Raw genomic sequence first — 21,507 nt, 5'->3', positions numbered from 1 at the left:
AAAAGTAAAAATAGAAACTGGATTTCTGAATAACTAAAAACCAAACTGATAAGAGAGAGATAAGGTGGGTGAGATAATATATTTTATTGGACCAACTTCTGTTGGTAGAAGGAATGAGCTTTGGAGCTTCACAGAGTCCTTCCTCAGCTCTGGGGAAGGTAACCAGAGTGTCCATGCTAAATACAAAATAGGACAGGTTGTTAGGCATGCACATGTTGAAGGAGACTACTTAAAATGAAGTAGGCAATTACCACCTCTGCCCTAGGACAAAGGAAGATAAGTAGGAAGACCTGACCGGACCTGAGGAAGAGCTCTGTGAAGATCAAAAGCTTGTCTCTTACACCAACAGAAGTTGGTCCAATAAAAGACATTATTCCACCCACCCCGTCTCTCTCAGACCCTGGGACCAGCAGGGCTACAACAACACTGCAAACTGAAAATTGATAAGAGTCAATTGAAGGACGTCCAAGACTGTAAGTACTCTATGGGTCAACATGACATGTTGTTCGGACTCCGAAATCCCAAAAGGCACACCCATCCCAGTGTCCATACTATAAGAAGTAGCACTGACATTGCAAATTGGGACAGGAGGTTTCCAGGAGACACTAAGACTCAGAACACTGCCTCTCTCCCCTAGGGTTTCTTGGTCCCCACTGGAGCTATTCCAATAATTGCAACTGCTCTTAATTATTAGTGATGGTGCATAAAAAGGAAGGGCAGTCTAGATGGGAAATGACTTCCATTTCGTCCAGGTTTCTACTTGCGCAGGCCCTAGAAATCAATGTGATTTTTGTTTAATTTTTAGTTTAACACCTCAGCCCAAAAGTACTGAGGGCTTTTGAGTCAGAATTCTGAGCAGCAGATTCTTTAGTTTATGTTATTTTCTAAGCCAAGAAACCAAGACGATTTTTGGCCATGCTTGAGAGGAGCCTCTGGTGACGTGGGGAGGTGACTGTAACGGGGCACTATTCACAGTCACATTCACCCCGGTGTAACTCCACTGATAACAATGGATACAATGGATGACAGAAAGGTCTGAGGTCTGAATCCCTTTTCTAACCCCATCCCCTGAGACTTGTTGAAAATATCTTCGCTGACCACGTGAGACATTCCCAGTTCAAAAATAAATCTGTATTTCTGCTTCTTCACATGCTTTTTTCCTCTATGACTTTACAGATTTTCTTTGTGTTCTTGCGATTGTATCCCTGGTGTCTTCCAAACAGACATTGCTCTCTTTTAATTAAGCTAACTACAACTGCGAAAGCAAAGAAATACAGCATTAACCAAACAAAGGTAATGGCTGCTATTCATTTTAATGAACTGTTGCTATTGGATTTGGTTTGGCGGTTTGGTTTTTTTGGGAAAGGGAGTTGTATTTTTGTTTGTTGTTTTTTTGTGATGGTATCAAACATTCAACACACGCTTTTCTGAGTACTTGATAAGTCCAGGTACTTAGTTACAAAGGGATAATTCAGAAGTACCTACATATATAGGAGAATATTGGATCTTCTCTTCCCAACCTATCTCAAATTCCACAGTGGATATGTTTATCATACATACAGGCTTACATATACCTTCCAAAGACTCTTTGCTTTCAGCCTGGACTCCTCTGTTGCTAGATACATGCTTTGGTTTCGCACCCTTCTCTTCAGGTTGATCTTTAGTCTAAAAAATACAATTGAATACACAATTAATTAACAAAGTTAAAGATGTCCATTTCCCACTGGGTCCCTCTAATTCTCTACCAGTGGAGGCAGTTACACACTATGAAATTGGTGGTAACGACTCAGCTTCATTGCATTCTCAGTTTGCTGCTGCTTCTTTATTTCCCCCTCTATGAGGCTTCCTGGGGCTCCAGGGATGTGAGGCATCTCTCCACCATCTGCTATTAGTGTGAGGAAGTCTTGTCTGTGCTCTCCTTGGATCAGCTCTCCAACTGCACCGGCACTCCCCTCTAGACCTCGCAAGCCCTGCTGTCACCCTACAAGTTAGCAATTGGCACCCCTTGCCCAACTCTCAAGCCCTCCGAGTGTCTTCCTTGAGTGTCCAGCCCAAGTCCACTGGACACTCACAGTATTCAGATTTGCTGCTTCCAAAGAAACAGTGTACCCCAGTTTACCAGGTCCATCTCAGATCACTGCTCCGCTTGACACACAGCACAGAGGAGAGGAAAGTGATCAGGAACAGTCAGCATGGATTCACCAAGGGCAAGTCATGCCTGACTAATCTAATTGCCTTCTATGACGAGAAAACTGGCTCTGTGGATGAGGGGAAAGCGGTGGACGTGTTGTTCCTTGACTTTAGCAAAGCTTTTGACATGGTCTCCCACAGTATTCTTGCCAGCAAGTTAAAGAAGTATGGGCTGGATGAATGGACTATAAGGTGGATAGAAAGTTGGCTAGATTGTCGGGCACAACGGGTAGTGATCAATGGCTCCACGTCTAGTTGGCAGCCGGTATCAAGTGGAGTGCCCCAAGGGTCGGTCCTCGGGCCGGTTTTATTCAATATCTTCATAAATGATCTGGAGGATGGCGTGGATTGCACCCTCAGCAAGTTTGCAGATGACACTAAACTGGGAGGAGAGGTAGATATGCTGGAGGGTAGGGATAGGATACAGAGGGCCCTAGACAAATTAGAAGATTGGGCCAAAAGGAGTCTGATGAGGTTCAACAAAGACAAGTGCAGAGTCCTGCACTTAGGACGGAAGAATCCCATGCACCGCTACAGACTGGGGACTGAATGGCTCGGCAGCAGTTCTGCAGAAAAGGACCTAGGGGTTACAGTGGATGAGAAGCTGGATATGAGTCAGCAGTGTGCCCTTGTTGCCAAGAAGGCCAATGGCATTTTGGGATGTATAAGTAGGGGCATTGCCAGCAGATCAAGGGACGTGATCGTTCCCCTCTATTCGACACTGGTGAGGCCTCATCTGGAGTACTGTGTCCAGTTTTGGGCCCCACACTACAAGAAGGATGTGGAAAAACTGGAAAGCATCCAGCGGAGGGCAACAAAAATGATGAGGGGACTGGAACACATGACTTATGAGGAGAGGCTGAGGGAACTGGGATTTAGTCTGCAGAAGAGAAGAATGAGGGGGGATTTGATAGCTGCTTTCAACTACCTGAAAGGGGGTTCCAAAGAGGATGGATCTAGACTGTTCTCAGTGGTAGCTCATGACAGAACAAGGAGTAATGGTCTCAAGTTGCTGTGGGGGAGGTTTAGGTTGGATATTAAGAAAAACTTTTTCATTAGGAGGGTGATGAAACACTGGAATGCGTTACCTATGGAGGTGGTGGAATCTTCTTCCTTAGATATTTTTAAGGTCAGGCTTGACAAAGCCCTGGCTGGGATGATTTAGTTGGGGATTGGTCCTGCTTTGAGCAGGGGTTGGATTAGATGACCTCCTGAGATCCCTTCCAACCCTGATGTTCTATGATTCTAGATATGTTTATAGTGAAGTCAAGTATAAGTGTATCAAACAAAGCATAGAGATTTAAATTGCAGCAAATAGCAGTATTGGAAACAAATAGTTACATGTGACATAAAATCATAACATTCATTCTATAGCCTAGATTTAATTAACTAGATACTCATGTCTTGTGGAGTCATGCTCACCCCAAATCCTTGCAGCACTTTATAGCCACGTTAGCTGTGACCCTCCTTTCATGAGAAAGACGTGCTGTGAGTGTGCCTTCTAGGTGAAGGATTCAGTGTGTTTCCTGGCAGCCCAAGATATAACAGAACAATCCTCTTTCTCTTTTTTCATAAGCAGAACACACACACACACACAAACCCCCCCGCTCTTGGTTTCATCTTGCAGATTTCACAATCTCTGATTTTGCCTGTGGCTCAGTATATAAATAGGCATACACTGTGACGCATTCAAGACACAATACACAAACCACCAGACAGGGAGATAGGTGTCCGTTACCTCCTGCCTGAAAGGAACATTTCCAAAGTATGTCACCTCCTGGAGACATGCTAAAACTCCGAGACTTCGGAGCATAAGTTTTAGTGTGGACACATAATTCCTTAATATTATCCATCCATACATTAGCTATGATTATGGCAAGCTGTGGGCCACTTGTGTTCATGACTTCACATGCCACCATTCAGTGAACTATTATGTATAGATATTTCCCAGGGGATCCCTGTAAAACCCTATGCACCACCACCACCCCCCAATGCCCTCTGCCAGTTGGCATCAAGGACTCCCTGGGTCACATCCACCAATTTTTTTTAAATCTTTTTTCTAAAGCAAAATCTTGTGGAATAATAAATTAGCTCATAGGTCTCAAAAAATGTTACTTGCCAAAACTACACCTGGGGTGATTTTTCTCCAATATACAGTTCTATCACATAGTTTTTAATCTAAGACAGGGGAGGCACCAGATGAAGAAAATGTTGGTTTCATCCCTTCTGGCTCTCACGGAGAGATAAACTGCACCTCTTTACACATTTAATGTTATTTTACCCTGTAACCCCCAAAAGGACCTTCCATTCATTAAGCCATAGTGAAGTCATATAGACAGGCGGCTATCCCATTGGGCGCCAATCCTGCAAACACTCACCCACATGCTCCAGCCCATTGACCTGAATTCTGGGGTACTGAAAAATCTAGATCCAAATTATTTTTGGCTTAGGTTCATCTCTTTCTCTGGCTGAAGAGACACCAATCTCAGGTGGCGAATGTTTGTTGAATGCTTTCTGGGTGATACCCAATCCTTTCTTTAACAAAAGACACGTTGAAACCACGTCGACTGTTCATCCTAGCTCTAATATTTAGCCAATGATAATGCAGACCATAGAAGAACAGCAAAAAGTAGTGAAAATACATGTATTGGCTGGGAAAATATTAAATATTTGAACCAGAGAAAGGATAATTTAGAGTGGAGAATTGACCTGGTCTCCTACCCTACTCAACTACTGAGTGTGGCAACAAGCAAGAGCTTCTGAACCTCCTCTATATTTGAACACACAATTCCAGTTACATGCCTTTTGAAAATCAAGTCCCATTAATATTAGCATAAGGGGTTGAGGTGCTATGTGTGTTGACCTTGTATACCCCAATGTTGACATAGTATAATAAGTTTTTTTCCCTCTCCCTCCACCCTCCACTAAAAAAGTTTTCAAATGTCATTGCCACTTTTAACTAAAACACTCAGTATGCCCATGACAATGGTGACACTGTGGGGATCTTTATTCTTGTTGAATCCCCTTCTGCAAGCGAGACTGCCATGGACCACACACTCCAGCATTGTTTTTTGTAAGTCAAGAGTCAGAAGTTTTAGACATTTACTTATTTTATGAATTTGAGGCCAACCCTGCATTCTCACGCAAACAGTCCTAAAGACGCCACTGAATCCTATTGTTGTGTCAGCAAGCAGCTACTTATAAAAATAAAAACATAAGACCCCCTCCGTCACTGATTCATAAATTCGAAGAAGATGATCACAATGGTCCTTAGTCTAATCTCCTGCACAACATAGCCATACAATTTCAACAAAATAATTCCTAGAGCAGATCTTTTAGAAAAAAACATCCAATCTTGATTTTAAAAAGTGTCAGTGATGGAGAATCTGCCATGCCTCCTGGTAAGTTGTTCCAATGGTTAATTACTCTCATTGTTAAAAATTTACACTTTATTTCCAGTCTGAATTTGTTTAGCTTCAAATTCCAGCCATTGAATCATGGTACACCTTTCTCTGCTAGATTCCAGAGTCAGTTGTCAAATATTTGTTCCCCATACTAATAGATACTAATACACTGTAATCAGGTCACCCCTTAACCTTCTCTTTGTTAAACTAAATAGGTTGAGCTCATTGAATTTATCATTATAAGCCAAGTTTTCTAATCCTTTAATCTTTCTTTTGGCTCTTCTTTGAACCCTCTCCAATTTTTCAACATCTGTCCTGAACACGTAGTAACGCTGGATAAAACCACTGCTCTGGTATATGGTGCACTATCATAAAGAGATGGCTAGGAAGCAGAAACAAGCAAGTAACTGGTTATTTTATTTGCAACTGTAGTGCAAAAAGCCTTCTGGAACCTTTTGGGTTTTAAATTAAGTTCTTTATGCTCCAGTTTTACAATGTATACAGCAACACACAAATGAAGGGATGTGGCTGGTTCATTAACGTTGCCCACCTGTCCAATATGTATTTGCTTTCCTATAGGTTTCAGAGTAACAGCCATGTTAGTCTGTATTCGCAAAATGAAAAGGAGTACTTGTGGCACCTTAGAGACTAACCAATTTATTTGAGCAAAAGCTTTCGGCTCAAATAAATTGGTTAGTCTCTAAGGTGCCACAAGTACTCCTTTTCATTTTGCTTTCCTATAATATACTATAACCACATATGAGTTGTCTCTCGTGCATCACAGCCACCCTACCTTCAAAATCCCTCTTAAAAACATCTTTCTTCCAATAAGTCTTTCAGTGAATGTAGCAAAGAAAGAAATTTAAAAACTAGTTTACCATTTTGAAGTTGTTCTTTACCTGGCCATCTAGTGTACTATGTACTTGCCTGTCGAATTTGGAGAGTACACCCCATGAAGCAGGATCCTAGCTGTCTCCAGGTATTACATAGTTCCAAGAACATTGCAAGTGCTAGTAATAATCATATCTTTAAACCTAAAGCACATCAATTTTTAGAACGCTTTTTTCATGTCTCCTACTATTGTACCACACTTCAGTTGGAACAGACTGCAAATACTGGCACCATGTAAATGTCTGACGGGGTTTTTCAGTGATCTCAACCCAGTTTCCACTGGAAATTTAACCAAAAAAAAAATCTCACAATCTGGTTCAATTGTCAGCCTCTGAAAGAGTAGTGGTTCTTCATATCTGTATAGAGATGGACTGTTAGAGCTGTATCTGAAAATTGGCACAACACCCTCCTGATCTATACTGAGGTCTATTACAGTCTCATTTTTGTAAGAGCTCAAATTCACATTCCACCCATAGATTTTAATTGTTGTTTTTTTCAAGTTATTTTGATTTGATTTTTGATTTTCAAGTTATAAAGCCAGGAGCATTCACAGAGTATTCAAATAATTCCATTGCAAGTAGAGTCATTCCTAATGCAATAATGTTTTTACCACCCCATGTTATGAGACCCCCAGGAATGAGACCATGTCCCACAAACACCTCATTGTGCAGATTATTCTTTGTTTCTCATGATGGGACACAAATAGTAGTGAATGATGACAAACAAGACTCAGTGAAACAACAAATATTCATTATAAGTGCCAGTTCATTTTTTTAAAAAGAAAACTAATGAATTCCAAAATATCCTACTGACACTATAAACCATTTCCCGCCCATTATGCTTCATAATTAAGAAATGGTTATGAGTTAGTGTCCTGCACTCACAGCCCTATTGATCCAATGGTTCGATGAAGTCAATAGAATTGCACAGATGTAATTGGGAAGAATTAGGTCCATGTTCCATTGAAGTTACTGAAATTGTATGAACATAAATGAGGGCAGATTTTGGCCCTTGATGCCTAAATTGTCACGATCAGTTAGAAAACAGAATCCCATTCTGTCACTTCACAGTACATTAACTATTTATTATTCTTCATCTAGTGCTGGATTCCGCAACTAACTTGGACATCATTGGCCAGGATGTAACTGAGGGCAGATTTTGGCCCTTAAATTGTCAACTCCTTGATGCAGAGACCTAGTCTTTACACCTATTTGAAACCTTCCTATCATGTTTTCTGCCCAATACCATTTATTCTTATGCCTAATACTGAGAGAGGAAAGCCTGAAAACACACATGCATTATGTACAAAGTTAACAGGAAAGCCTGGAGCCCTTCTCCTTAACAAGAAAAGGATCATGAACAGTAAAATAAAACCAACCTCCATGAGGATTTCAACCAGACTCCCTTTCTTCCAGGGTACAATGCCTCTCAGAATGAAATCCACTACTTTAGAATTTTTGAATGTCTCTCCCACAAATGTAATGACTTTATCCACAGTATCAACCATTTTTTCTATCTTTTCCAGCCTCTCCCTGTGCTTCAAGGCATCTTGCTGTGTAGCTCTCATCAGCTTCAGCATTTCTGAGCACGCATTTTCGGTCTCAAATGGGCGAACGCTGTCCCCAGGTTTCAGGCCTTTTTTTGCTGCATCTGTCTCAGCAGCGGATGCTTGGGATGCTGTTAACTTGTCAATGTTCTTTCCTAGGTCGTCAATGCCTCGGTTCACCTTCTGTAGCTTGCCATTCAGGTCTTCTTGGGAACTCAATAATTTATCTACCTTTTCACTCAAAAGATTCAATTTTTTGTCCATTGTGCTTAAGTGGTTCCCTCTTGCTGGCTGCAACCTAGCCACTGCATTTCCAGGCCCCTTTCCATGCTCCATGTTATCCTCAGACATTCTGCCCAGACAAGGAGCCAATGGCAGTGCGATTTACTTGGCTCCTCATTAAGTGTGTAAATTAGAGGGTCGTTCTCTGAAAGCTCATCTTCCTTAGTAACTTCCTTACCCTACAACCAAGGATAAATTCTTTGGCTTATTAGAGATGCTAGGAGTGTGTCATTGATCAGCCATTGTGTGAAAAGGTTTCATTTTTGCATTATCTGTTCCTTACTGTGTGCTTTCAATGAGGGAGTTAACTTGGCAATGGACTGTTTTTTCTTGGGCCCCCTTGACGTCACAAAACCATTTAAAATTCTTTCTTGAGAGGCTGTTGATAGGCAAGCATCTTAACAATTGACTACGCCCAAAGCGGATATCTCCGGGTGTGGGAAGGAGCAAGGATTTCATGCCAAGCCTTGTTTTCTGATATTGAAAAATACCCTTTAAAATGTTTCTCTTTTGCCACAGCAGAGAAGTATAAAGGTGAATTTAGTGGTGTCGTGCTAAGGCTGGGAAGATTTCAGCCTGGAAGAACACATGCATAACATCCAGCACAGACGCACGCTGTGCTCTTTAGGTTGGCTGGCACTTGAACTTAAAAATAGAGCACAATAATGACAATGATCTGAAATACGTATCTGGCACCAGGATGTCTCTGTCAACTGAAACGTCTAAAATTAAATTCTTTCTACAGTGCCATGAAAGTGCACAGTGTAAAAAAAAAAAAAAAAAAAAGACAGTGAGGCATGTCACAATTGCTTTCAAAATTGGCAGCAAAATAATTAGTCTGGAGTCCTTTATTTGCTATTGATACACTTTTTTTTCTGAAGTGCATGAGTGCTGACACCACAAAAACAACCATTGTTCTTTGGAGAGAAGAGAAACCTCTGTTTAGGTTCAGAGATAGCCCACACCATGGCAGAGCTGAGCACCTCACAAACAGTGAGTTTATCCTCACAGCAGCCCTGTGAGAAATGGAACTACAATTATTTCAGTGTCACAGATGGGGATCTGAGGCACAGAGCTTAAGCGACTTGTCTAAGGTTACAGAGGAAGTCTGTGGGAAAAGCATGAACCAAATCCAGATCTCCTCAGTCTCACTTCAGTGTTTCAGAGTGACCTTTCCTGTCTCCATACACAGTGAATTAAAGAAGTTCTGGTCTTTCACACCAGTCAGTGTTTGGGCCTGACCCCAAGAATGATGGAACGTCATAATTCCCACTGAAATCAATGGGCTTTGAAGTGCTTAGCACCACTTCTGATCTGACTTTTCAGGGTGTGGGGAAAGTAATACTTTAGGTGAATTTAATTTTTCATTAGAAGTAGTTCTGGAAAGTAAAGTCCTCTATTTACCTACAGGAAAGATACAGTAGGGGGAATAACAATAGAAGCATCCCAACCAAATATACCAAACCAAATATACCAAATATACCAACCATCTTAACAATGTGCCACAACCTTTGCTCTGGAGGACCACTTCTCTGAGTGAGAAAGTACATTTGTCTTCATGTCCACTATTCCCTTGGTCTGCCTGATAAGGCTCCAAGTAACTCCATTTGATGTGGTGAGTTCATGATGTCCACTAGGACCTGGTCACAGAGGTCACTAACTTCTTTCACAAAAGACACCAAACAGGCATCACATAATGATTTTCTGCCTGCCAGCCTGGGCTGGATTGAACACTGCAATAAGACTGTGTGTGAAATCCTGCCCCTTTGAAGTCTATGGGAGTTTTACTACTGACTTCAGCAGAGCCAAGATTTTACCCTTTGTTTACACTCCTGATCAAACCACTCCCCCATTGTTTTTTCACTGTGGTCTTGATTATATGGAAAAAGGCAAGTTTAGTATGTAATGGAGATTTCCCTTGAATCTGAGCTCCTCACCGCTTGACAAATGTCTCAGTCTCTGACATCATGAGGCACTCCAAATCAGAAAAGCACTAAATTCTAGCTCAGCTGCACATAGAGACTTGCACAGCACAGTGCTTTCCTATACCATGCCTGACTCCAGTTATTGACATCAAAGCCTTACTTGCAAGAGGACACCTACAATTTAAAATAAAGGTAAATATTGGAATTCCAGAGGAAGCTGGAAGTCGAGTGAATATGCTACATTTTTCTATGACTAATGAGTTAGATTCTGGAGCCCCCTACTTTCCAATCCAGGTCACACTTTGAATACATCTTAGATATTTATGAGGTGACAGTTTCTTCTCCCAAAATGGGTCAGGTCAGTTTCCAAGAGTAAGAAAAATGGATGTTTAAAATTATACCCAATAAAGCACCTAAACAGTCTCATTATATGATTATTTAGTGATATTGCAAGAAAATTTTATTCTATAGGGGGAAAAAATCAGAGATAGGATTTAAGGGTATATACTCCATTAACTCCCAATGCCATTAACTGAAGTTACATAACAAAATAATTGCAATGCTATTTGTTAGCATGTAACAGTAATCATGCTGTTCAAGAAGCAGAGTGTCTGAAAATCAAAGCACAAATCATAAACTAATGACACACAAATGCTGTCATATTGATTTTCGTGTCTTTAATTTGTTTTTTTGAAAATAAACCAAAGACTAGAAACAGAGCATAATGATTAATGAACAAAGATGTTTTGTTCACAGATCCAAGAAAAAAGCAATTAAGTCCAATACCATACTCTCAGTAGACACATTTCCACTGTAACTAGATAAAACATAGAGAAAGGAGAAAAGCTTCCTTTTTGCCTACATAGGGGTTGCTATAGTTCCCTTAACTGAGGTGACAAAGTTAACAATGCACTGGCTAGTATGATTTAGCTCCAGTCTGAAGTAAATACATGCTGTGGCTCAGAAAGTTATGTAGGTTCCAAAACACTGATTGAGTCATTAAAATGACTGGGAACTAATATAAAATGCTATTTCAGTAATCTAATCATTTATTAATTCAGTAAAACAGATAGCCACAACTTTAGTTAAGCACACTAAACATAAAAACTCTCATTCAGCTCAGGAACTCTGCCCATGTGTTAAATATTTTAGATGCCTTGAATTAAATACATTCATGTAGCACCAGCATTCCAACAAAATATATTTCGAGATTAAATTCTATCAAGTGCACAAACAGTAGGTTTTGCTAGGAATTTCTTTACAAATAACATCTAACTTTGCACTGTTATGGAAAAAGAAAACAGAAAGGCACTAAAGAGTTCAGAATGCCTTTGTTTTGGTATATTTAAATCAGACAGTTAGTAACAAATACTTGAAAATGCAGGTCTAGGTACAAACAGGCACTTACTATCACATACCTACCTTTGTGCACAAATACACATAATTACGATGACTGCATTATCACAGTAATTGTGCATGCAGTTGTGATAATATGTAAATACAAACATAGGTGCACAATTGCACGCATGTATGTTTGGAGGTGCAGTTCTACCCAATGGAAGATGTGGCCCTTATTAAACTTAACTGAATGTTTCACAAACGAAATTCCTTTGGTTTGGCATGGCAAACTAAACACCTATATTAGTAATGTCCCATCATCATTTATGAATGATTATTGTTGTGTTTACCAGAAAATAGCTGCTTACATGGAGTAAATGAAAGGCAGTTTTCAATTACAATTTATGATCACTAATCAGGGAAATACATATCAGGAAATTTTAAAAGCACAAGGTGAAAGAAGTATGATCCTGTTTGATTCTGGAGTGGAGACAGCATCTCTAGTGCTCTAGCGATAGCTGGAGCAGGCTGTGGAGCCTATTCCAATTCCCGCTTTGTATAAGGCCAATGGAGGTGGCCCTATGCTGTCCCTCTGTCAGGCTGGGGAGGAAGGTGCATGCCCATTACACTCAGCACTACAGGGGATTCTGGGCTGCAGAATATAGGCAGCCTAGGATAGGCTGGTAAATTAGATGAACTCCTGGGGGCTACTTAACTTACAACAGGGTGGGAGAGGGTGAGTGGGCCACAGTGGCCACCAGCAGAGGCAGAATCCAGGCTGCTCAACCATGGCAAAAAGTGACATTTGCCCCTCTCCGTCTGGGCTGTGCCTTCAGGTGGGACAGCACAGAATCTGTCCCATTATACTTACCAGAAAGCTTAATCCTATCAGGGGTGCAAGAAAGCAGCACAGTACAGAGGATGTCTAGCTCTATGTAATATGCACTCCCTGCCAATGCTGTCTCATGCATAGAAGGGTGAAACATGACCACAGACTTGTCCCATCCAAACGTGCCCTTTTAGCTAACAATAATGCTACTTAGCTCCCATCCGTTGTGTGCCCATGTGCAGCCAGCCAAATTATGCTCTTCTGCTGACTCGGGGGTTGGAGAACATGGGGGGAAAGCATAATTTGTCCCGGAATTTCTAGCCTATAGTGAGAAGTTTCAAATGACTGCCACGTCAGAGCTTATTAAATTCAGCTGGGTCAATTAATGTTAGTGCTACGTATGTGCAGTAGATCCAGTAGGTAACAACGCATTCAGTTCTGGGAGTTATTTAGTAAAGAACTATATTCACAAACTGAATTAAAAGTTGATGAAAAAAGAAAATTAATTGGACCAATGGATTTGGCTGGTTATTTTGTCTTTGGAAGGATAACATGTTCAGACACTGGTAGGATTCCTTCACTCATTTCACTTGGAATGACAATAGCACATATTTTTTAATCAGGAATTTGGTGTAGCGCTAAATTTTGCATTTTGCTTGAGTAGAGCTAGGAAGGCACTCACTTCCACTAAGGCCATGTCTACACTACCACTTTTGTCGGTATCACTGATGGCACTCAGGGGTGTGAAAACACACACCCCTGAGCGACATAAGTTACACTGAGAGACGTGCCAGTGTGCACAGCGCTATGTCAGCGGGAGAGCGTCTCCTGCCAACATAGCTACTGCCACTTGTGGAGGTGGTTTTATTATGTCGACGGGAGAGCTCACTCCCGCTAGCATAGAGCGGCTACACAGGCAATCTTACAGTGGCGCAGCTGCATCAGTACAGCTGTGCCACTGTAAGCTCGCTAGTGTAGACATAAAAGAACCCTTCAACACATTTTTTAAAATACATTTAAATCACTGGACTTCATATTGTAAAGCATTGTGTGAAAATTTTTGGATAACATAAAAAAAAAGTAAATTACCATCAAAGGCTGAGTTATAGTTAATTAAAAACTCACTTTGCCATTGGCAGGGTCTACCACCAATAGAAATAATACTTATCACTTACAAATTACCATTATATGATGACAACCTTCTCTCCCCCCGAAATGTGAACCATCTTAAAGTGACATACCAATACTTAACAATGATGAAGAGTCCCAGACTTGTGTATTGTAGTTCTCTGCTTATCTGCAAGCCAAAGTATATGGTCAGCAGTGAGCCAAACTGCTCAGCTAGTGTTCTGCACCTTAACCCAGAAGCAGCATTTAACTTCCTGCTAGCACCATTTATCCCAATTGACCTCTAATGACGTTTCTCCTGAATGGTAACAAATGAGTATCAGGATTTTGCAGAATAGCCTACTGCTCTCCCTCCATTACAAGCTGGAGGGACTGAAAAGACTGTTATAGTACTTTCTAAAGATTTCCATGCACTAACTAAGCCTCCCAGTAGGGAATGAAAGAGGTCAGATATAGACAAGGGAAAAATTCAGCCCCAACAGAGACCAAAAATGAGCAGCCATGAGATGATTTTAACTTTAATTCATTACTGTCATGGGCTGGATTTCAATCAACAGCCTAGCAGTAAAAGGGTTTTTATGACATTACCAATTGTCAAAGCCATTCTGGTATGATACACTTAAGTATTTTGTAATGCACTTATACATAAGGTAGAGTATGACTTATTCTAGTTATGTCTCTTTAATCTACGTGGAACACAAGACCTTCACCACTGGCTCCCATCTTTGGAGTCTTAATTTCTTCCTATGTCATTTTAATAGCTTTCAGTTCTGTTTCTGTTGTGCATTTCCATGTTGCTCTTGGTCTACTTCATCTCCTCCTATCCTTCGGATTCCAGTCCAGAGCTTGGGTTGTTAGGGTCTTTCCTCCACGTGTCCTAGCCATCTCTATTTTTGTACCATCATTTCCTGTCCTAACAGTTTGTTTCTTCCTCCAAACCTCTTCATATGTGAATTTTTTCCAACCATCTGATATTGAGGATTTGTCTAAGGCAGCTGTTTTAAAAACTTGGAGTTTAGCTAATAAGATCTTGATAAAGTTTCTAAGTGTCAGTGCCTTATAGTAAGACAGACTTTACAGTGGTGTTAAATATTTGAAGTTTGGTTTGATGGTTTGGTTTCTGTTTCTCCAGTGTTGCAAGGGCACATCTGGCTTTTGTTATTAGGTAAAGCTTACTTCAAAATAATTCACAGATCCAATTTATTGTAATAAATTAGGAAATCTTAAGATTCCCTAGACATTCTTGATATGTTTTTTCTTACATTAACTTTTTTTTTTAAACCTCTGAAAACCATCTTGAAAACTCTGCAGTTGATATAGTAACTTACAGAACACCCTCTTGTCAGCTCTGGCCATTGCTTTGCCTTTCCAAACAAATGGACCTGAAATGTAATGCTATTAGGTGTTTGCTCAGTTAAGTACTGTGACAGGGTCAAGCCAGATGGCTACAGGAGAGTGGTGGAAGGTAGATACATTAGCCCCAGATTAAGCAGGTCCCTTTTCCCTGGGTAAGATAACAGGGACTATTCCAGAACAATCAGGAACCTGCTAGACCCAATTAAGGCAAGCAGGCTAATTAGGACACCTGGAGCCAATTAGGAGGCTACTAGAACCAATTAAGGCAGTAGGCTAATCAGGGCACCTGGTTAAAAGAAAGACCTCCCTTCAGTTAGGGAGAGGCATATAAGGAGCTGGGAGTGAGAGGACATGCTGCTGGAGGACTGAGGAATACAAATGCCATCAGGAAGAAGGTCCTGTGGTGAAGACAAAGAAGGTGTTGGTGGGAGGTCATGGGGAAGAGACCCAGGGAGTTATAGTTGTCACACAGCTGTTACAGGAGACATTGTAGACAGCTACGATCCACAGGACCCTGGGCTGGAACCCAGAGCAGAGGGCGGGCCCAGGTTCCTCCCATTCTCCCAACTCCCTACTTGTCACAACAGGAGTTGACCTGGACTGTGAGTCATATCAGAGGGGAAGGTCTCAGGCCTGTCCCCAATCCACTAGGTGGGATAACAGAGACTATGGATATTGTTCTCCTTCCTTTTCTCCCATGCTGGCCAGTGATGAGGTTAGCTGAGTGAATGGCAGGTTTGAGCCAGTGGCAAAAGTGGCCAAACTGAGGGTTGCAAATCCACCGGAAAGCGCAGGACCCACCAAAGCAGAGGAGGAACTTTGTCGCAGTACACATATGATCTCAGAATCATTAACAATATTTTAAAAGAAATGTACATTTGGAAGCTCCTGAAAGTTCAGATTACTTTAACAGACGAATTATGATGTCTCGATTACATGAAAATCCACAGGAGGTGATCAGATATTTCTAGATAACACTGTTTAGTATTTTCATGCATGACTGAAAAAGATATTCTAATGCTTTCCTCTAGGCTATTTTGCCTCTCAGAAGGCAGACTGACCAACAGAACACCTGTTAATGGTTCATATTCACTGACTTTGCCCTACAGCTTATTCTCACACAGGAGTCCGATATCAACAGCAAGCCGGAGGATTAATGTATCTTTCATTTTCAGCCTTTTCATTTTTTTTCCAGACAGCTGCACTAATATTCACTGAAAAAATTCAAGACAGCATGTAATGTTCTTCTTCAGTTGGTTACATTTATGTTCCCCTGTGTTTTCACATTCCAGTTACATCTTCATTCAAGTAAATCTCCTCTGAAAAGTGAATGTAAAAATGGCACTGCTGGGTTCTGACATTTATTATTTTCCAGTGACTCCATATCATATGTGGTCAGTTTACAGTCTATATTAAAAAATGCTTAATCTAAGTGCCAGCCATACAAATTTAATCTGGGATTTGGGAAGTGAGCGGAGTTATTTTCTTTCTCACTACTAACCGGAATTCTGCCAGCTATGAAGACCTGTTATGCTTTTGTGGGTTTCCACAGGTAACTGGAAGCCATTAAACACTGATGATGATGATACACAAGAAGAAAAATAATACTACTCACTCCATTAGTTGTGTAGGCTCTGCAATAAGGCCAACATGAGTAAAAAGGAGTAAAAAGCAGGTTTGTTGAGTAAGAAGGTGGTCTTTTCTAGATGGTCAAGTTTCAGAGTAAAATAGCAGTCATATATCTGGGTCTTGCTCCAAAGCCCATGGAAGTTAATGCAAAGACTCTCACAGACTCCAACATGCTTTGGATCAGATCATCGAGAAAGGTCTCCAAATTGCCAGCAACATGTTCACTACTTGAACTGCTGGAAATCACCAGCTTTGCATTGCGTTTGGTATTATGCTTTATTTACCTTCTAATCTGGAGAAAACAACAAGGTATTTCATCTTATATGCACATTTGAATTCAGAAATTTTAAAATCAAGCTATTTTAAAGTGTTTGAATTTAATGCTGCAATAAGCAAGTTTTCTAGCAAGTGACATGGATCTTCTTATGTGGCATCTCCAATACAGGATGTATGCAACAACAGAACCCCATTCTAAACAATCTTCTGTTAATCTGTTTGTGGCTGAATAGTCCTTTTGATCGTCCCAGGATCCACTCCATCATCCATCCAAGATCATCTTTTTCCTGCCTCATGTTCTGCCATTAACTTTCCCTCCCAGTGCCCATAAACATATACTACCCATTGAACCCCTGAAAATGTGACCTGCAAATCAAATCTTTCTTTTCATAAATTCTCTTGTCTAGTGTTTGCTGACTTCTAGTCATCCCCAATAATGGAGATTACATTGATCATTTAATCACAATGCTTTGAACCAACTAATTTTGTATAACCCTCAACAGTGTCTTGATACAGTTTGCAAAATCACTGAAAAAAAACATGTAGCAATGTTATAACTTTCCAATGTTTAGCAAACTCATTGGGGTTTATCTGTACCAAGACAGCTGTTAACACATTACTGTGGGAATATACTACCTCCATGATGATTCTTCTTGCTTATCCGTTTGTTTTTTCAGTAAAAGTAGAAGGAATTGCTACAGCACCATCAGATCCTCTTCCATCAATGGTTACTGAGAAATCTCTATAACCAGCTTGGTGGACTATTTGATGTAAGTTTAATTTTCAGAAGTGTTTGTGCATTCTGGGTACTTAACTTGAGACATACAGCGTCTGATTTTCAGAGATAATGAACACCGACAATGCCAACTGACCTCCAAATCAGGCTTGATGCATTTCAAGTTGGGCACCAAAAATGAAAGCTCCCAAAGTTAGTGCCCAATTTTGAAAATGTAACCCTTAAATTCATGGTGTGAACTCCAATACCAGACCACTCCAAGGCCAGACTCCACACCACATTAGGTTAATAATGTGTTCAATATCACCCATAAAATGGTGGACATATTCAGATGGTTATTTCTCATAATTGGACTAGACTTGGGAGTGCCACTATATGATTTTGGAAAAGTTTACCAATAGACTTATTGTAATATAGAGATTAATTCCAAGCTGCACCATAACTTGAGCAAACTTGTATCAAATTGTCTCTTCCTCACATTTCCACCCCGCACATAGCAGTATCATTTTGTGTTAACAGCTTTTTTATTTTAACATGAATTTTTGATAAAGATATGCATGAGTTTTACTCTTCTCACTAATAACAGAATATCTATACTACTGACATTACAGAGAAAGTGTCTCTTACTTGCCATCTTTTCTATAATGAAATTTTTGTGTTCTGTGGCATATTCATTTGCTGATTTAGATCTCTGTGGCATTTTGATCAGACGTCATTCACAAGTACAGGAATAATTGATCAGTTCAGTTGGGGCTTAGTCTCAATAATGCATGATGAGTAACAAGCAGTTCTGTAAAAAGGATTGAGAGTAAGAGTCTAACTAACACTGGCGGATTTTGCAAGCTTCTCCCCATCAAAGAGAAAAAAACCTTAAGCCAGTGGCCATCACCACCAGTGAAGGTTAAAAAACGTGGCACTGTATCTTCTTTGAGATACAAAATGCTGTATCCATTACTGGAGACTGTGAAAAGTTCTAGAGATAATTTCACAATCATTTTAGGAAAGTAAAAACAAAAAAAATATAGAAAACATAATAAAGGATGTCATCTTTGGAGTAGTTTAGAAAAAACAAACACACACCAGCCTCCAAGCCTTGCTATAGCAACAGCAGGAAGGCAATGCAATTGTGTTGCTTATTAAAGCAGATGCTCTAAAAACCTTTGGCTGTGAATATGGTTTGAATTAGAGCTTCAGTGATGTGTGTCAGAGCATCACAATCCTTTTTCTCTTTCCCATTTGAAGTTAATACCCCATGGAGGTTAAACAATAAATAAATAAACCCTAAGCAACAACAGTTCTTAGTGCTTGTGCAGGCCTTTACATTTTAAAAGCACTATGTACACACTAATCACTCCTCACAACTTTCCTCTGACACTGGATAACATTAACAACCCTCTTTTTACAGGTGGAGAAGTAGGCACAGAAGGGATATACGAAGTCACTGTCAGAGCTGGGATCAGCATGCATGAATTCTTGGTTCCTAACCATTACTCAACCCACTAGACCATGCTGTCATAACCCAACTTCTAATACACCCCTGAACACTTGGGCTAGTCTATTTTTATGTGAGTTAAGCAAGTGCAGTCTCATTGGTGTCATGGGGAGAAGAACTAATATGATGCCTGTCTACAAATGTAACCCCAAATCATATGGTCTTCTTTTGCCATCATGCTGCATTGCAAGCACATGCTACCACTCAGTGTGGGTGGAGTTGACATTACTGCTTTCTGTGTCCCTGTACCTGCACAGAAAGTTGGAGGGAGGAGCCCAGGCTGCAGAAGGAAAGAGTCTGGAGGAGATACACAAAGTCAATCTATATGCACATGGCATGAATGCTAGCTGCAGATGCAGCATCTATATTGTCATAAAAATAAAGGGAAGGGTAATCACCTGTCTGTATACAGTGCTATAAAATCCCTCCTGGCCAGAGGCAAAACCCTTTCACCTGTAAAGGGTTAAGAAGCTAAGATAACCTCGCTGGCACCTGACCAAAATGACCAATGAAGAGACAAGATACTTTCAAATATGGAGGGGGCGGAACAAAGGGTCTGTCTATCTGTGTGATGCTTTTGCTGGGAACAGATCAGGAATGCAGCCCTACAACTGTTAATTAGTAAGTAATCTAGCTAGAAATGTGTTAGATTTCCTTTTGTTTAATGGCTGGTAAAATAAAATGTACTGAATGGAATGTATATTCCTGTTTTTGTGTCTTTTTGTAACTTAAGGTTTTGCCTAGAGGGATTCTCTATGTTTTGAATCTGATTACCCTGTAAGATATTTACCATCCTGATTTTACAGAGGTGATTCTTTTACCTTTTCTTCTATTAAAATTCTTCTTTTAAGAACCTGATTGATTTTTCATTGTTCTTAAGATCCAAGGGTTTGGGTCTGTGTTCACCTGTACAAATTGGTGAGGATTTTTATCAAGCCTTCCCCAGGAAAGGGGGTGTAGGGCTTGGGGGGGATATTTTGGGGGAAGATGTCTCCAAGTGGGCTCTTTCCCTGTTCTTTGTTTAACACGTTTGGTGGTGGCAGCATAGGGTTCAAGGACAAGGCAAAGTTGTACCTTGGGGAAGTTTTTAACCTAAGCTGGTAAGAATAAGCTTAGGGGGTCTTTCATGTTGGTCCCCACATCTGTACCCTAGAGTTCAGAGTGGGGAAGGAACCTCGACATATATAAATAGTTCTCTAGAGCATGTTTAGTTTTAGAAACATGGAGTTATTACCCAGAACACAGTAAATGAAACAAGGTGGCAGAGGTCAATCTAGCAAGAACCACAGAAGAGTGTACAATTAACAATCAAATGTATCAGCACCTAGAAACAGAGCCAGCAGGCAGCAAGGAGGGACTAGGACCACTAGGAATGCTGGATTTCCAAATAACATATCTGCAGATGCATGAAAGCAGTGGAAACAAGAACTGAATCTGCATCCAGAGCTGACCATGGGGGATAAAAAGGAGAACATGAAGGCAAAATCTTTTTTTACTATTTCAGTGGGAGCAAGGGGAGGATGAGAAGTGAATGAGACACTATTTCCAGGAATAATGGCTGAAACACTGGAACAGCTGATAAAGGAGATGGATGAGTACTGTAACCCCAGACAGAGTGAGACTGCAGAGAGATACTGGATTTTTTTATCCTGAAACCAAGAAGCAGAAACGTACTTACATTACAGAGCTGTGAACCCTGGTGTCCACATGTAACTTAGGAGACATTAAAGATTCCCTATTATAGACAGGGTTGTTTGTGGGACATATTATCACACTTTACAGGAGAGATTATTGAGACACACAGATCTCACCCTAGAGAAATGCCTCCAAATAGCAAGGGCAGCTGAACTGTCCAGGGAAAGGATCAAAACAACAACAGCCATTAGTACAGAACAAGAACGGGATCAAGTTCAGGGAACCCAGGAAGTAGGATAGAGACAGACTGACTGAGAATGCAGGTATCATAGTCTAGTGCATGTATTGTGGAAAGCAATATGAAAGGCATAAAGAAAACTGCCAGCAATGGTATAAAGGGTGGGGAAAACAGAACCACTTTCAAGCGCTGCAGCTATCCCAGAAAGAAAAAAGCAGTAGTCCATGCACTGATGAAGGATATAGATACTTCCAGTGAAGAGGAGAATATCTACAGTGTGACTTTAGCAGATTCAAAGACTCTCAGATTAAACACGCTGCAGAAGGCTACCAGTCATTCAAGTGCCATATTTGCAACTATGCTATTGGATCAATGACCAATTCAGTTCCAGATGAGTTGTGGGGCCAGCCACAAAATAATCCCAAAAACACTGATACACAGACTAGAGAAAGGTACAAAGTGCTGGTAATGGACAATAAAACCATTTTGAGGCCAGCTGGCAAATGCAGACTATTGATAAGACTATATGAAACAAGAGCTGTGATCGCTTGGAGTTTATAGTAGTTAACACATAGAAGTAACACCTACTGCTGGACAGCAGGGCAGTGCAAG

At 40.6% G+C, this 21,507-nt stretch overlaps 1 protein-coding gene across 6 annotated transcripts in view; it reads right to left on the bottom strand.

Annotated features, from left to right (window-relative positions):
• MYLK3 (myosin light chain kinase 3) overlaps nucleotides 1-21,507 on the bottom strand; it is a 67,282-nt gene that overhangs the window by 31,013 nt on the left and 14,762 nt on the right. For 3 of the 6 annotated variants that reach the window (XM_048816949.2, XM_048816947.2, XM_075118377.1), the window contains one exon: nucleotides 1,575-1,665. In XM_048816949.2, coding sequence (XP_048672906.1) covers nucleotides 1,575-1,665 — 91 coding nt within the window. Of the gene's footprint in view, nucleotides 1-1,574; nucleotides 1,666-7,863; nucleotides 8,621-21,507 lie in introns of those variants that run through there. The other 3 variants (XM_048816945.2, XM_048816946.2, XM_048816950.2) reach the window with 2 other exon arrangements.

This window comes from Caretta caretta, chromosome 12 (genome assembly GCF_965140235.1).
Source record: "Caretta caretta isolate rCarCar2 chromosome 12, rCarCar1.hap1, whole genome shotgun sequence".
Lineage (NCBI taxonomy): Eukaryota > Metazoa > Chordata > Testudines > Cheloniidae > Caretta > Caretta caretta.
Note: the sequence above shows the minus strand (reverse complement) of the source record. Positions and strands in the feature narration are given on the sequence as shown.